At 33.2% G+C, this 17,430-nt stretch overlaps 1 protein-coding gene across 5 annotated transcripts in view; it reads left to right on the forward strand.

The window, feature by feature from the left end:
* LRBA (LPS responsive beige-like anchor protein) overlaps nt 1-17,430 on the forward strand; it is a 620,799-nt gene that overhangs the window by 165,373 nt on the left and 437,996 nt on the right. For all 5 annotated transcript variants that reach the window (XM_031464854.2, XM_064490742.1, XM_064490851.1 and 2 more), the window contains exons 32-34: nt 8,628-8,706; nt 10,471-10,604; nt 17,189-17,250. In XM_031464854.2, coding sequence (XP_031320714.2) covers nt 8,628-8,706; nt 10,471-10,604; nt 17,189-17,250 — 275 coding nt within the window. The remainder of the gene's footprint in view (nt 1-8,627; nt 8,707-10,470; nt 10,605-17,188; nt 17,251-17,430) is intronic.

Consider the following 17,430-nt stretch of genomic DNA (forward strand, 5'->3'; position numbering starts at 1 on the left):
AATGTACCTTTGCCCCCTATTATTTAAACTTTGTATAATTTGTGGTGGTAGTGTTTCTCAAATAGTTTCCAGGTTTTTCCATTTTGGGCTAGAATTTTTAGTTCTTTCTTTTCCCTCTCTGGTCCCCTTTATTTAAAAAAAATAATTTATTCCTTTTTAAAGTCATTCTAAGTCATCTTTGTGATGATGATCTTTCTTTTTGTCCTTCGTTTTGATTTTCGTACCTGACCCTTTCCTCTTCCTGTCACTACACTCTTGTTGTCACTGTTATATGGTGTCTCCATTTTAGTTTATCACTTCTAGTCTGTTCCATTGATTGCTGCCATGGACATTACTGCCTTGATAAGAAATCTAACCTAATTGAGTATTTTCAGTCATTTTATTTCTTGCTTTCCCACAGCCCACTTTTCATATTTTTGCCTACCATACTTGCCCTTGTATTCTGTTCTCTTTTCACTTGCAATCCAAATCCCACAAATAAAGAGTTATCTCTCCAACATCAGTATTTTCAACTGATAGATTTTTGTATTCTTTTTGGTAGATCTCTTGATTTAAGTTATTTGCCATTAAAAAAAAAATACACTCTTTACAGTATATTGCAAGATTATTTTCCTTCTTCGGGTTCAAGCAGGATTTGGGAAAAGTGATTTGTGGTTGAATTGATTGTTATTGTAATTACATGCTGAGCTGGGCGATTTATTCTTGCAGATCTGGGTAAGCTGGGTATTAGTCTTGGTTTGGTCTTACGTATTTTCTTTATATGAAAGTACAGTTAATATCTTTCCCTGTGGAACATAAACCTTTGTGCCTTGGGATGACTTCAGTTCTGAATTTTATAGTGAGTCAGTGACAAAAAATGAGCTGCTTAAATTCAGTAATAGATTATCGGTTAATAAAAAATATGCTTGATAGAACATATACATTAGTAAAAATGAGAATTTCTTTGGAAGAAACCATGTGAATTGAAAACATAAAATATAAGTTTTGTAGCAGAAAAGTCAACTATTTGGAAATTTAGATATTGAAATGGGATTTCTAAATTTTACATATGGCACAATTAAGGAGAAACTGGGACTGGATCCCAAAAACAGAGTTAGAGCTTGTCAGCTTTGTATGAGGCCAAAGGTTCTTTTGTCAAAACATAACCACTCAAATAATTTTATAATTTTGTGAAAAAATTAAGGATTTGTAAATACATTTTAAAACTGTGTACATTATTAAAACTATAGTCAGTATTCAAATTTTGACTACATACAAATTTCAGATTTTAGTTTGAATAAGGTTTCTTAGTTTCTTAGCATTTTATTAGCAAATAGTATAATCTAATAATAATGGCAATTTTTTTCATAATAAGTTGTAAAAGATTTATCAGAGAACAAGGTATATCATTTGTATTTGTACATTTATAAAGAAAACTAAGAGATAAAGAGTTTTTAGTAAATATATAAAAATATTTACATTTTAAAGTTACTCATCAGCAAAGGTTTAAATGGCCAGAGAACAATATGTGTTAAAATGCTGTTAATTTTTTTTTCTAATATGCTGTGGTTTTCCTCAAATATGTATGGTTGCAAAGCATAAATGATTAAAATAAAATTGAAGCTAACCCAGTGGAGGAACTAAATAGACTGTTCTTAAGTAATTTATGTACTGGGTGTTTGCTAATCTTCAAAATTAATAATTATACTAACTTCTGCTATATCAGGCTCTCTTCTGTTTATCAGAGCCATGTTTATTATAAATTAGTATGTTCATTTTTAATGTTGAAGAAAAATATTTGATTCTTTACTTCGTATATTTGACCCAAGAGACTTATCTTTTCTTATTCAATGAAAGTTTCTTTTATTCAATAAAGAGTTTTAACTGGGCATATAGATTGTCCCCCTGAACTGGTCCGGAATGGATGGGGAGGGAGAGAGAGGGCAATTAAAAATACAGTGTTTAGGGATTAAATATTGGCATTTGTTTTAATGATACTTTATTGCAAAGGGCATTATTTATTTAGACCCCTAGGGACCTTGAATGAGCAATTGACTATTCCCTGGATAGATGCTAGATGAATGATCTGTTTAGATTTTCCTTTATGTTCTTTTAAATGTCTGGGAAACTGTCAGTTTGAAGGAGCCAGTCTATCAGTGCAAGGATAAGGAGAAGATAAGTCAGTATCAGTCCACATGTTGAAGGTTGCTTTTGAATTTACGTATGTGTGATCACTTGTTGAAAATATTTAATGTTAAATTAATCAAAAACAAATTTGTCATAGATTTATGATTTTTAATCTTAGCTGAAAAAAATGCAAGATGTATTTGGAAGTTACATTTTTCTGACTGGTACGAATGAAGAATAACCTAGGATGAAATTACTGATACATTTAGTTTATTTTTTCATGTGATTTTTTTTCCCTCTTAAATCTGTTGATAGTTGATTCACTTATGTTTGTTGGTGAAGTGTGTTTTATGACTTAAAGAGACCACTTTATACAAATCCCTTTCTGCTATAGTCTCCTTTAGGTTTGAAAATCTGCATTACTTACGGGGTATTGTCAGGAAATCATTTTTGTTATTGTTTTGTTTAGAGCAAACAGTGCTCCTACTCTTTAAAATTTTTGGTATCTATTTCAGGTCATTAAAATTAAAGTAGTTCAGTAAAAGCTAATTTAGTTTTTAATGTCCAAAGCCTCATACAAACATATTCTTGAGGTTTATTACTGCTCTCTATACTTTTAAATAGATGAGACCTTATGTGTTCCTTTTCATCCAGTTCAGAAGAGGTTAGGAAAAACTACTAATTAGTCCTTTGAGAGAAAATGTCTGATATACTCTAAATCAGGATGGTCTTTAAAAACTACCACCAAAAAAATAAAGCTCAGAAATATTTCATTAATCGTTGGTAATAGAAGTCAGTTGCCAACCATGGTTCAATGCTCATATTGCTGTGGAGAATTTAGAAAATTACAGGTGTCATTAACTGAATGTAATAAAGCTGTTGGATCTCCAAAGTACTTCATTGAGTGTTGTGGAGGATTAGAAGGATTGGAGCTGTCAGGAATGCCAGATACTGAAGAATGAAAAAAAAAAAATTCAAATTCACCCTGTTTTGCCTTCTACTTTGAAATTTTCTTGTGAAAAATGGAAATCTTTTGATGATGAAATAGGAGTTGATAGATATACTTTTAAAAATTGTCAGTATGGAAAAATGTGTGCCTTAACTTCATTTTTAATTAAAAAATTTTAAGATTAATTTTATCTTATGCATTAGGATGGATTCCATTCAGTTTGTTAGAGTTTTTATGTACAGTCAGTTCTCGCTTGAGCAGTATGATGAGGCTGGGAGGAAGGTTCGCAGTAAACAAGAATCCCAGTAAAAAGAAAAGTGAGCTCTAGTTACCAGGGGAAGCGGAAGGAAGTGTTTTGTGGAAGAGAGGTTCACTGGGGGTAAGTTCGTCTTGTTGTGGGAATGTGCTTGCTCTGAGAGGTAGGCTCGGTAATTATCCAGAGGTTAATTGTGGAAGATTGCTGCAGTGCCCTCCCTGCAAAGGAACCAAGCCTGTGGGGGATCAAGTAGTCCAGATTTCCAGATCCTTCTGTTTGGCTAAGACCTGTAATCAGAACTGTTGGCTGTTGATCAGATTCTGCCTAAAGATCAAGCATATTTCAGGGAAGGTCAAGTTGTCCCAGATCTTTGCTGTTTCTTAATCAGTTAAATCTACAGAACCCCTGATTAGAGCCTGGCTTTGTTTATCTATACCCAGAGTAAACTTTGCTCCAGTTGGAAAAGTAAGTTGAATGACGTGACCAGATATAATGGAAATGAGCCTGAGGAGATTGTGGGAGTGATGTGAGGCAATGACAGGCTGTAAAGGACAGTGGGTAGATTTACCATATGTTTATGGTTATGCTTTATTTTATACCAATCTGATAAAGAAAGTGTTGGAAATCCACTTTTTATAACAGTTAAGTTTGGTATTGATTCTTTGCTCTACATTTTCTAGAGTGCACAACAGAATTTTCCTTTTGTTTCTTTCTAAGTTTTTGTGGTGAGTTTTTAAAAAGGTACTTTAAAAGCTTTGTCTCATTTTAGTTGCCTATAGTTAATGCCACTTGAGTAATTGTTGAAGAATTTGTGTTTTCAGCCTGAACTACATTCTAAAGGGAAACATGAAAATGTTAAATATTTTGAACGCAGTCATGGTCATAAAAGGGTAAGGAAGGAGGCTGTCATTCACTGTCCATTTACTATGGTCCAGTCTCTGTTCATCCTCAAAATAATTCTGTCAAGTATAGATATGGGTATTAATTTTATAGACGTGGAAAATAAGGCACAGAGAGCTTAGGTAACTTTGCCCATCACACAGCTGATAAGTGGCACAGCCCTTACTGCTTCCCCAAACATTTCAATCCTAAACCCCTTAAGGGTAGTTGTTATCAAGGAAACTAGTGTAATATTAATATTGATAGAATAAGAATTCGATTTGAAAATGGCTGGTTGTGGGTGGCCAGTGAGGAAGTGTTTTCTGCCAGTGTAGAACACCTTTTCCAGAAAGAAAGTTGGTAATGGAAATTATTTAAGATTTTGATGGTTGAGATAGCTTGAGAGGTTAGCAGGATTGCCTTTAGATGTGGAAGAGAAAGGCTCTGGTCTTGGATGACCTGGCATTTCTTTTTGAAAGCAGGAAGAGAATAGGTGTCAGGCTGAGATGAGTGGAGAAACTTTTGTATTTATTATGGGTGGGAATTTAATAGGTAAGTAATATATATCCTAAAAATGGATAGAATGAATCATGAGTATATAGTAGAATCACTCAGAAGAGCTCTAGACCTTTTTTTCTAGTGCCTTGCAGAAATATGGGAAAGTAACATTGGAGAATCTACTTTATCTTGGGTGCTTTACATTTTTGAATTAAAATGTCCTAAAAACCTGTTAAAAATTTGGTGATATTCCTATTTTCTGTATCATGTTAGTACAGGTGGTTTAAAGGGAAGATTATAGAATTCTGTATGGTAAAAAGTCATCACAGAATTGGCAAGAATTTGTAATGAATGATAAAAGCTAAATTTCGCTAGTTATATGTAACAAATAATTACAAATAAAAAGATTGTAATAAAAATACTTAAAAGTTCAGAACAGTCATTTACGTTTCCTATTTTGTTTTCAGTAAATTGGGAAAGTACATTGAATTTTACTAGTAATCAAAGAAGTGTAAATTGTTTATTCTTTCTTCAGGGCAGTTTAGCAATATGTGTCCACACATAAAGGATGCGTTTATTGACTTCTGGGAAGTTACTTCAAAAATATAAAGGAGTGCCTATCAATTTATGTAAGCACATATGAAACATTGTCTTTTATGGTAAAAAAAAAATTGGAAACAGCTCAAATGAATATCCCTGAATTTGAGTTGGTCTGATATTTCCTCATGATTAGAGACAGATTGTATTTCTTTGGTAGGAATATGATGGAACAGACAGAAAAGGAAATAATCGGATCTCATGGTGCACAGTTCTGACTTACAGTGCTGTTGGTGACCACTTTCATCACTTGATTAAAGTGTAACTGCCGGTTTTCTATATTATAAAGTTATTTTTTCCCTTTTGTAATTAATAAGTATTTTGTGGAGAGGAACCTGAAAATTATTTGAATATCCTGTTGCTCAGATTCTTAATGTATCATATCAATATGACCTCATAGCTTCCTATTTTATTGACGATTTTATAATCAGTTACTATTGTTATTTATTTTGATGCTCAAATTGTCCTCATTTTGGTCAGTTGAGAGTCCCTTTAAGCTGGTTTCTGTGCCATTGTGAGATTATCTTATTATTCCTTGGACATTTCCTTGCTTTCTAAACAACAAAACTAGATGTGTTAAGCTCATTTTGTACTTTTCTTTCACAGATCTTGAATCAGCTATTTCTTTCTTTTAGTGGAGAATAGTATTTAGAAGCCAAGATTTGGACATTGGGTGTTAGGGTATTGCTGCTCCCAGGTCCTCTCAGTGGACAGAGCTAGGGACTGTATGTGTGTGTGTGTGTGTGTGTGTGTGTGTGTGTGTGTGTGTGTATGTATATATGTGTGTGTGTGTGTATATATATATATGTATATATATGTATGTATATGTATATATGTGAATAAGAGTTTGGACTTTATATACAGACATACCCCTTGGAGATAGTGAGGTTTGGTTCCAGACCACTGCAATAAAGCGAATATCACAATAAAGTGAGTCATGTGAATTTTTTGGTTTCCCAGTGCATATAAAAGTTGTTTATACTATACTGTAGACTATTAAATATGCAAACATTATGTCTAAAAATACTATGTAATACCTTAAATGAAAAGTACTTTATTACTAAAAAATGCTAACCATCATCTGAGCTTTCAGGGAGGTATAATCTTTTTGCAATAATAACATCAAAGATCACTGATCACAGATCACCAATAGAAACATAGTAATAATGAAAAATTATTGAGAACCACCAGAATGTGATGTAGAGACATGAAGTGAGCAAATACTATTGGAAAAATGGCAATGATAGACTTACTGGACACGGGGTTGCCACAAATCTTCAATTTGTAAAAAATACAATTTGTAAAAAAAACAAAATGTATTACGCTTCACTTATTGTGCTTTGCAGATACAGCATTTTTATACAAATTGAAAGTTTGTGGCAGCCCTATGTCAGATGTTGGTTAGCATTTTTTAGTAATAAAGTATTTTTAAATAGGAAAATGTCCCATTTTGGGGGGAAAAACTGTTGTTGCACACATAGTAGACTATAGTATAGTGTAAACATAAATTTTATATGCACTGGGAAACCAAAAACTTCATGTGACTTGCTTTATTGTCATATTTGTTTTATTGCTGTGGTCTGGAACTGAACCCAAAATATCTCTGAGGTATGCCTCACTTAGACAATAAGTTTAGATTGTACAGTCATTCTTCCTCTAATTTACGTTATCTTGAGGTTGTAGATTGCAAGATAAAAGTTTCAAAAAGTTACACAGTTTTTCCTTCTTTAGTCATTTATCACATTGCAGATTTAATTCTGTTGCTTTCATGATTTTATCCACTGTGTTTTCTCACAGTTAGGTCTCAACTTCTGGCCGACTACAGTCGTTAAGATGCCTTTGTAAGCTGCATTGATTTGAGAGATAATATCACGTGGAAAAATGTGCACCTTACCCTGATGAAATAACTTGCTATGGAAAGAATTCTTGCTTAGAGATTTCTTAAAAAATCTTGGTATCTTCCTCTGCCTGACTTCATCTAAAGTCTCCGTCAATGTCCTCCAACCAAATCCCATAGTAATAAACCTTTGGTTGAGTAAGTTAGTTCAGTAAGGGAGAAGCATACAATGGGGAAACTTAAGGCATCTCAGTAATAGAGTATTGTAAAAGGTTTATGAGAGAATTTGAGCTTGTTAGAACTCTCTAAGCCTCAGTAAATTATCCTCCAAGTTAGTCTTCTAGACCTACATTTTGAAGACTTGTCATAATGTGTGTTGTTTCTGTACCTGTCCATTCTGTCCCCATCCAACTCTGTCAGAGTTAATTTCCTGGTGATTATTTTTTTTCCCGAGTAAAATTTATAAGCACAGTTATTTGTTGAAAACATAAAGAAGATATCTCTTATACAAGACAAAAGAGTTTGAACATTTTATACTATAAGAGGGTGAGCTGGCCATTCAACAATACAGATATACAAGAGTACTCAAGGGTACTGGAGAGTAAAATAAGACCACATGTTGGGAATTAACTCTACATAGTAGTTTGAATAAAGCTAGGGACATAAAATCGTAGGAGATAGAGAGGGAAGTATATACCAGGTGGGAAGATTGACCTACTGAAATATGGGAGGTGGGAATGATTAAGGAAGCAATTTCTGCAGTTAACACAAGTTGAGAATGTTCTACTGTGTCATTTTGTCTAGGCTCTAGAGATAGATGGATGAAAATGATGAAATCTTTGCTTTCAATAAGATTAGTAGACTAGGAAAAAGGATATAAAAATCAATTGAAATACAGTGTGACTAGTGCAACAACAGGTTATATACCAATTACAGTGAGGACATAAATGAGGGAGTATATGTTCTGTTTGAATCATTTAAGAAAGGTTTCTTAGGTGGTCCTTGCATAATGATTGCCAGACTAGACTCAGAAGCATTTACGGTATAGCAGAAGTTATTTGGTGACTGAATAAGGATAGTTTTCATGGTAATGAAGCACACCTATTTAAGCTAAATTTGGAATTAGCTGTTTCTGTTTTTTGCTTCAGTTAAGAAAGGTTTTTGCTTATAAACCTCTATTACTACTTGGAGTTGTGTGGAAGGATGGAAGGAATCATGACCCCAATATAGTGAGTCAGAATTTACTTTTTTCTGCTTTTTCAGCCAGTGGATGGAAGGACTGCTTAGTGTGATAATTGAACCTGTAACTGAAATTTATATATTGAATGATCCAAGAAAAACTTTGTTGATTGGTAGATTTTAATGTTATCTAGATTATAATAGGCATTTAAAAATCCATTATGATAGGTTTTTGTTGTTGTTGATTTGGTATCAAGATACCATTTTTGTTTCAACTCTTGTATCTAAAAACAGAAAATTCCCTAAACGGATATTTTCTTTTATAGGTGGTAGATCATCTAATGCAAAATTACCTGCGGTTCCAACAGTTGGTTCAGTTCCGCAAGACCAAGTTTCAAATATGAGGTATTCAAATTACTAACTTGGATATTTGTGATTTATTCCTTCTGATGACTCTTAAAACTGTCTAGCTACAGTCTTTTTTTTTTTTTTTTAACAGATATTACATTTAGAGGCATGGGAATATTTTAGAAGTTTCTTCTTAAAGATTATGAGATGTAAAAGATTCATAAGAAGTAGCTATTTGTGATTCATAAATGCTGCAGGCATAACAAATACTTAATTACTTAGGTAGTATGGCTTGTATTCCATATGATTGCAAATTGAACATTTGGAATTCATTGTTCCTCTTCCCTAGAAATGCTGAAATAAGTTTAGCCAGTCAGCCAAAGCTATAGTGACACTGAACAATAGATAGATTTTTACTGTCATTAATCTTTTTTAATTGGGACGGTGCATTTCAAATTCTCATTTGGAATGCTGTGAATATTTTCTACCACTAGGGTCATTGTGGCCAGAGTTCTTAATTTTTCCTTACCACAATTGGAAAATGCAAAGCACTTTACAAAGGCACCAGGGTGCTACAAGTAGAGGCTCCTAGCTGTGATGTCATCCATGGATAAGAGGCTCCATGTGCTAAGTGGAGAGGAGTAGTATTACGGGTAGTACCTGAGAAGAGATGGTTATTGACCACAGAAATTTCCAGCAGCTTACCAATGGACGGTTTCAGTACTTTCAGTAATTGATAGTTTGAATAGGAAGTTCTCCTATGAGTAGTAAATAAGTAATGACTGTTTACATATATGCTTTGTTTATAACTTAGAAACAGAATTTTCTGAAATGCAGGGGCCTTTTTTTTAACTCCTTAAATATGTATATATGTAGTTGGATATGGATCCAACCAACATCAGATTGAAAATATTAAAAAAAAAAATTCCAGAAGGTTTCCAAAACCAAAACTTGAATTTGCCTTGCATTGGCAACTATTTACATACTATTTACATTGTATTTACAATAATTTCCACAGCATTTACATTGTATCAGGTATTATAAGTAATCTAAATATGATTTAAAATATACAGAAGGGTGTGCATGAGTTATGTGCAAATACTATGCCCTTTTATATAAGGGACTTGAGCATCCACAGATTTTGCTGTCTGTGGGAGTTTTGAAACTATTTGCCCGTGGAAACTGAGAAACTGTGTGTGTATATATGTGTTTCTGTGTGTATACATATATGTATGAATATATGTACATATAGTCACAAAGGCATACATTGTGTAAACTGAGATCATTGTAAATGTGCCAGTAAAGTATACTGTTTACAAATGAAAAGTTTTTCAGATTGCGTTAGAAAGAAATTACTATAGAGACAGATGTCAATGAAAAATAAACTGATTCTTTCAGTTTATAAGCATTTATTGAATTTGTACTGTATGGTGCAGCTGAGAACTTAGAAGCTAAGGCATAGTTCTTGATCTGAAGGTACTTGTGGTTTAGTGGTAATAGAAAATTTAATAAGGACTTGATAGAGTTTGTTTAGTTTATAATGGGCTTAAATCAAGTGCTCTCTACTGGCCAGTTAAGACTTCCAATAAGCTGATGATTGGAGTGGTTGTTTACCAGGTTGTCTGTGAGGGCTGGGGGTGGCAATATAGAACAGAATGAAAAAGGGTATTCCAGGCAGAAGGAATGGTATGCATAGCGATAGTGAGGCTTTAGGGAAATTTTAAATTTTCACATAGTTTTATATTTCTATCACTGATTTTAAAACTAGAAAATTTATAAATGCTAATGAATAGAACAAGTGAGTTAACACCTTTCCATTAGTATTACAGAGAGGCTCGAACATGCTTTGGAAAAGGCAGCTCCTCTTCTGCGAGAGATTTTTGTAGATTTTGCACCTTTTCTTTCTCGGACACTTTTGGGTAGCCACGGACAAGAACTGCTTATAGAAGGAACAAGTAAGTGGCTTTTCTGTTTTTTTTTACACGTGTGCGCACGCACGCGCGCGCACACACACACACACACACACACACACACATATACATATACATGCACACACACACATTTATTTGTGTATTTCTTAAATTTCAGGGTTAAAAACTTCAATGAATAACTAGATTAATGGGGATTTATTGTTTGTTTTCAAGGTTTCTCACAGAGTCTGTACGTATTTTTTAAAGAATAAGTTATGTCTGATAATTCTGTTTTATACAAGGTTTTCAAAATCAGTGATTTGGATGAGATTTGTGTGCAGTAAATGTGTGTGTTTTTAGGAATAATAAAAAAAAGAAAAGAAAATTATGTATTGAACCAAAGAACTAAGAAAATTTTTAATGCATTAAAATTAACTATGAGAATAAAGAATTAGAGAGACTAATGTTACAGTAATTAGTGGGGCATTTACCTGGGATTTTACTTGAATTTAAGATCTATATAACCAACAGTGTACTGCCACATACTAGGAAAATGAGGAATGCATTATTAGTCTCTATCCGTAGAATTCTGTCTTACAAATAAGTAGAAGGTACAGTAGTATTTTACTCTTTCCTGCCTATATCATACATAGATGACTGGATCTTTTCTAGGTAGAGTACTTTGAGGTTGTGTCAAACTAGTCACTAGATGATCTCCTAAGGAATTTCTTAAAACTTGTGGGGAAAAAAAAGCCCCTCTTTTTATAGAAATAAGGATATAATGGTAGTGCAAGTTATAGGTAAGATAATAGTTTAAAATGTCTGTGTCTGATGTTAATTATGGGATGTCAGCACTGTTTCCGTATGGTCAAAAAGTAACACTTAATTTATTTGAAAACAAAGTTTAGGTTTTAGAAATACTTGAATTAAGTTTAGGGTGGAAATTTATCTGCTAAAAGATATAAATATTTAGCCAAGAACTATTGATCTGATGAAGTAATAAGATTTGAAAGGAAATGAAGTGATAAATCAAAGGTTGCACCCTAATTTATGCTTCATGTATTATTTTCTTCTTTTAAAGTGGTGTGACAATTTATTAATTATATTTCATTTTGTAACTGTACAATGAATGTATTAATTATAGCCTTTCAGTGTAGCAGGACATTGTTGCCATTTATTTGGTCTTTGAATTTTATAATGATCCAATAAAATAGGATCATCTTAGGTACTCAGAAGTACTAAACTTTCCAATTCTAGATCTTGAACAAAATTTAGAATCAATTTCTTATTGGTAAATTCTGATAAAATGACAAGAAGGAAGATGATACTCTTGCTCAGATATCTATAAACTTGGGTGGTACCTCCTCATAGGGCTGAGTTCATAAAAACAGCAAACAAATTAAGAGCTGTAATGTAGCTTTTATATTTTAAGTTGTGAGGAATCCTTTGGGTAGTGGTTCCATGCACTGTGAAACAGAAAAGTTTTGAGTGGAGGTGGTTGCACCGTGGTACTTTCCAAAAAGCATTGGACTGAAAGGGAGGAGACCTCAGTCTTAATTCTGCCCTTGCCAGTGACCTACCTAGCTGTGTGACCAGGTACTCGAAAATTTATTACTTTTAAATCTTTTAAATGAACTTTTTATTAAAAAAAGTTTAAGGAACATTTAAAATATTTATAAAGTAGGAAATTCAATATCCATGAACTTATTATTACCAACTACCCAAACCACCTTCGTTTTGCCATGGTGGTTATATTCACCTCCCTTTATTTTGCTTTAGTGTTTAAAACAACCCCAGACATGTTGTTTCACCCTAAATCATTCATAATTCATATCAAAAGGTTATTTTCTTACAAATCATAATTTCTGCTATTATACCTAATAATATTAATAGTAGTTCTACAGTGTTACCTAATATTCAGCCCGTATTCATCTTTATCTAAAAGTTTTTTTTATAATTGATTTTCTTCGAATTAAGATCCAAACAAAATCAATTTATTGCATTTAATTATGTCTCTTAAGTCCTTATTAATGTCAAATAGTTTTCCTCTATTCTTCTGTTTTCATGTTACTGACTAGTTGAAGAAATCTGGTTGGTGGTTCTGTAGAATATTTCATATCTAGATTCTCTGTGGCTATTCTTCTTGGTGATGTCATTTAGCAGTTTCTCTATCCTGTGTATTTAAACATTTAATTAGCTATGGTACTTCATATTACATCTTGCCATGTATTTTCTGATTGGCTTAATTTTAGTGATGGTAACTCTCTTTTTCAAGGAGTTACAGCCCTTTGTAAACATTGATATTTTACTGCTTTTGTTTTTTTAGGGGCCTTCCAAAAACATAATTACTTTAAAAAATGTTGATTCTATCTGACAGTTACCATAAATGATTTCATTGGACATTTTTTATAAATCTAGGATTTATTATGGGATCTTTGTGATGTTAATTTTTCTATATCTTAGAACATTTTGCTAGTCATCAGTACTCATCTGTTATTTCTAACTATATTAAGGATTAAAATAATAAGAAAACAAAAATAGTGGAATTGCCCCTAGAATCAAGGTGCACTAGGATAGTAAATCATCATTCTTGGATCACCCTTAGTTTTCTTACTGTGTTGCGCAAAGTGTTACTTCATATTTTAAGCAGGTATAAATTTGTTTTCTCAATGAGATCAAAGACTGGTATTTTAGGAGGGCAAATACCTAAATACTACAATAGTTTGTGATTCTCCAACGGACCACAGTACATCTGTACAGTATTTCTTTAGTATTAAAATTTCATAGGGCATAATTAAGAAAAATGTCCTGAAATGGCTCCTTAGGTTCCTCAAAAAAGGTTGAGAAATATTGATATAAAAGAAGTCTATGGATTCCATCTTTGTGGTCTTATTTTTAGGTTTCATCGAACATAGTTAAGAATTTAGAATTTATTTTCTGCCCATAATAGTGAGGTGAAAAACATTGACAGAGGAAGACATTTTATAATTACTAGACCATTTGTCGATGAATTTGAAAAGACAGGGAGCAGTACTCACAATTTTTATCCAACTCAAGAATTTATTTGTGCACAGTGTATTTCTGTGGACAAAAAGGAAATTGGTTTTCCCAGCATCATGCCATTCAACAGGAAGGACTTCATTCTACAGAATTTATCCGATGTTTTATGGCAAGAACCTGGATCATCTCATTTTGCTAAAGAGGCATGTGACAGTGTTCATCCGTCATTTGTGATGACTGTGCACCACAATTTACTTTGCAGTTTCTAAGTGAATAAATACAAAAAGCTGGTGTATGCATGAAGATCATTGGAAGGAACCATTCATGTAGAAATGAAAAAATTCAGTGGATTGATCATTCTAAATGGTGTTTATAATCTGAAGAAGGAAATATTTTGCAATTTTGGAGAAAAGAAGATGACTCTCCTCTCTTTAACAGAATTTTGAACAACCTATTAGTCCAGCTTTTCCAAAATATTGCACTTGGTGATGTTAGTTCAAGAAGGAGGACCAGGGGGAAGATATAACTCGGTATAGAGCATGTACTTAGCATTGGTGAAGTTCTGGATTCAATCCCCACTACCTCCATTAAAAAAAATTAAACCTAATTACCTGCCCCTAAAATTAAAAAATAATAATAATAAAGAAGGACCAGAACTAATGATAAGTTAGTACCTATTAAAAGTTTATTTGTAACTTAGAATTAGTATTTATAAGATGAATATCATGTTTACAGATTGATCAGGAGCAATTAATTATATCCAAATTATAGACAGATACCTTCAAAACCAGGAAAATGGGAAAAATTTTGGGTTTATTATGCTTAAAGTCTTACTAGAACTTCTGATAATGTTTTTAACCATCCCTTTATGTAAATTATTTAAGGTGACTTAAGATAAATAATTGTTTTAAAAAAGGGGTTCTGACATTCCAGATGGTAAATGGTCATGACTTTTTTATGGTATACTTGAGAGTTTAGAAATCTCAGTGTTCAAATGTTGCTAGCTTAATATCTGGTAAGTCATTTAATATTTCTGAGTTTAGTAGTAAGGAAAAAGTAGTAATAGAGGTGGTATAAATAGTCTCTGAAAAAAATTGCAGTGGTCTTTGGTCATGAAACACATGAAAGGTATAACACTCTTGGTTTTGGCAACCTCAGTTTGTCTCTTTTGAAGAGACTAAAATTCTGTAATGCTTAAAATCCAACCAAAGATAAAACCAAACAAACTGAAACCAATCATTACTCTGAGAGGCTTTTAGAGAGTCAGATTATGAGCCCAGTCCAATCTCTGAGCCAACAGTACCTTTTTCTCTTTCTGCTAATTGGGGCAGTTAATAGGATTTGTGTGTGTCTAAGGTGAAACCTGATACTTCAACAACTTACAGTTTCACTCCAAGTGTTGTTTTAAGGCTTTCCTTTGGATAATCCTTAGAGTCTGACTGTAGCTCTGAAGACAGATTTACTGGCTTACAATTCATTTCTTGCTTTTTCATCCATGTAACCAGTGTCACCCAAAGGTAAAAACTGAGATCAAAAATAGAGAGAGGTGATTAAGTTTTGCAATCCGATACCAAGTCCCTTATTGAGATTACCTCCGTTTACTTCCTCCCAAGGTTATATATTTGTGTTGGCAGTATCAGTGCCCTTTAGGGGTCTACTGTAAGCTCTCTGATGCCCTTACTTAAAATTTAATGTACCATCCACCCAGCCCCCTACCATTCTTTACAAATCTACAAAACTCTGCTCCAAAAAAAAATATGAATTGTTCTAATCAAACTATGAAATGTTACTTGACATCTTACTGTCCTTGAACACTCAATCCACTGAGCAGTGGTTGTATTTTTTTGCTGAATCTTCATGTCCAACTGGGTAGCATTAACCTTCTTCCACTTTGCTAATCTGAAATAAGCCTGAAATAAGTAATTTTTTCAAAGTATGTAAGTATCGAGCTATCCTACGATATGTTGTAGAGACAGGAGGACACCTATGAGTCTTTCTAACTTTGGACGGCCCAAGGCCCTTTAATCGTTACTGTTCATTATCTGAGTGGGTATAAAAGGCTGAGCCAGATCAGGGCCTAAATGCTTTGTCATGAAGGGAAAGTTGATAGGAATTCTGGTTCCTCTAAAATAGAGCAATAAGGAATAATGACCTAGTTGTAGAAAGATCTGAATTTACTTGCTAGAATTAGTGGCTTTTGAAGTTGAAATATATGAAACTTCCTGTAGTTGGGTTACATTTTATGAAAAGTGACAGGTTTTCAGATCAGCAGAGGGCCACACCAGCAAAAAATGCTGGAGGATGGCCATGCCCTTCCTTTTGGCCTTGGCATTAGCCTGAGGAGGTATGCTCATCTTCGCTCCACAGAAACTACAGTTTAGTCTAGTTAAGGGCCTGCTTGCTTAATGCAACATGTAGGTAGATATTCTATAGCTAATTTTCATGCCAGTGCCAACACTGTTACCATGATTTCTATGTTGTATATTTTTAAGACAGTGGAGAAAAGTGGTTATACCTATTATAAAAAGGAAAGGAGGTGAACAACCTATTTAACTTGAATCCTATTTGTAAGGCTAAAGAATGCCGACATGTGCTGTCAGCAGGTATGAGACATCATGACTAAAAGACGGAAGGAGAAGGAACTGTAGAGCAATACGATTAAAGGAGGGGGGTGGGATGGGATGGGTGCCTGCAGTAACTTTAATGGAGAGGAAGAAAGAAATAAGATAATTCTGTAGGGTGCGTACCCATGAGGAGTTATTTTAGTTGTTACACTTAGTTTAGTTTGAACTCAAACTTGTGTTTGCTTAGAAAAATATGGAATTAAAAATTGTAATTTTTCTGATTATTACTAATGTAATTTAGCAATTTAGTGCTTTTAATTATTGGCATTGCCTTTTTAAGATACTGATTATACAGCGTTCATTGAATTACTACTTTAGATCTTATTGGTAATCAAAACTTAAGAAGTCTTTACATAGGTATTAATTGTATAAAACTTCCTGAAGTATTTCTGTTGAACCCGAATGAAATATAAGAGAAAAAAATAGAAATGAATTTATTCATAAAAAATCAAGAATATATAACAGACAACGGCTTGCACTTCTGTTAAGGTTTAGTGTGAGGTCACAGGTCAAGGTACTAATAAGAGTGTTTGGGATGTCTTCTGCCATGAAACAAAATGGAAACTTGATTGATAGCTAGAGGGTTGAAGGGAGAGAGTGTGGTGGAGAAAGCAAAGGTCATGGAGCCATTTCCCTTCTCTGCATGTATAACAATCAACTCTCTCCAAAACAAAATTTAGATGATATTGATCAACATGGCATATGTTGTGCACATTTCTATGAGTGTTGTGAAATGTCATTGTACATGAACTTGTAATAAATGTTTTAGTAATTTGAAAGCTGAAATGAAATAGGCTACAAAAAATCGTGATCATTTTGATGCCAAATTTAAAGTAATTACAGAATCCTTTGTTTACTCATATGATCATATATGTACAGGTTGGTTCTTGGCAAGATCTTAAATTTTATTTTAAAAACCAATTTGGACAAAGTTGTATAAGAAATATATCTCTTATTTGTTTTTTTACTTTGTAATTTTGTTGTTTTTAATTCTCTTTAAAATAGGTCTGGTTTGCATGAAGTCTAGTAGTTCAGTTGTGGAGTTGGTTATGCTGCTGTGTTCTCAGGTGAGTGACAAGAATAAATGTTTGATTTAAAGTAAATTCTTAAATTCGTTTTGAAAGGAAGTTAAAATATTTCATTGGAAAGATTTGCTGTAACAGAGTTTTGAGTTTGCAGTTTTAATATAATTGTATTTGTACTGCAGAAGGATTACATTTTATGTTTGGCACTAGCAGATAATTTTG

This window comes from Camelus dromedarius, chromosome 1 (genome assembly GCF_036321535.1).
Source record: "Camelus dromedarius isolate mCamDro1 chromosome 1, mCamDro1.pat, whole genome shotgun sequence".
In the NCBI taxonomy this organism is placed as follows: Eukaryota; Metazoa; Chordata; class Mammalia; order Artiodactyla; family Camelidae; genus Camelus; species Camelus dromedarius.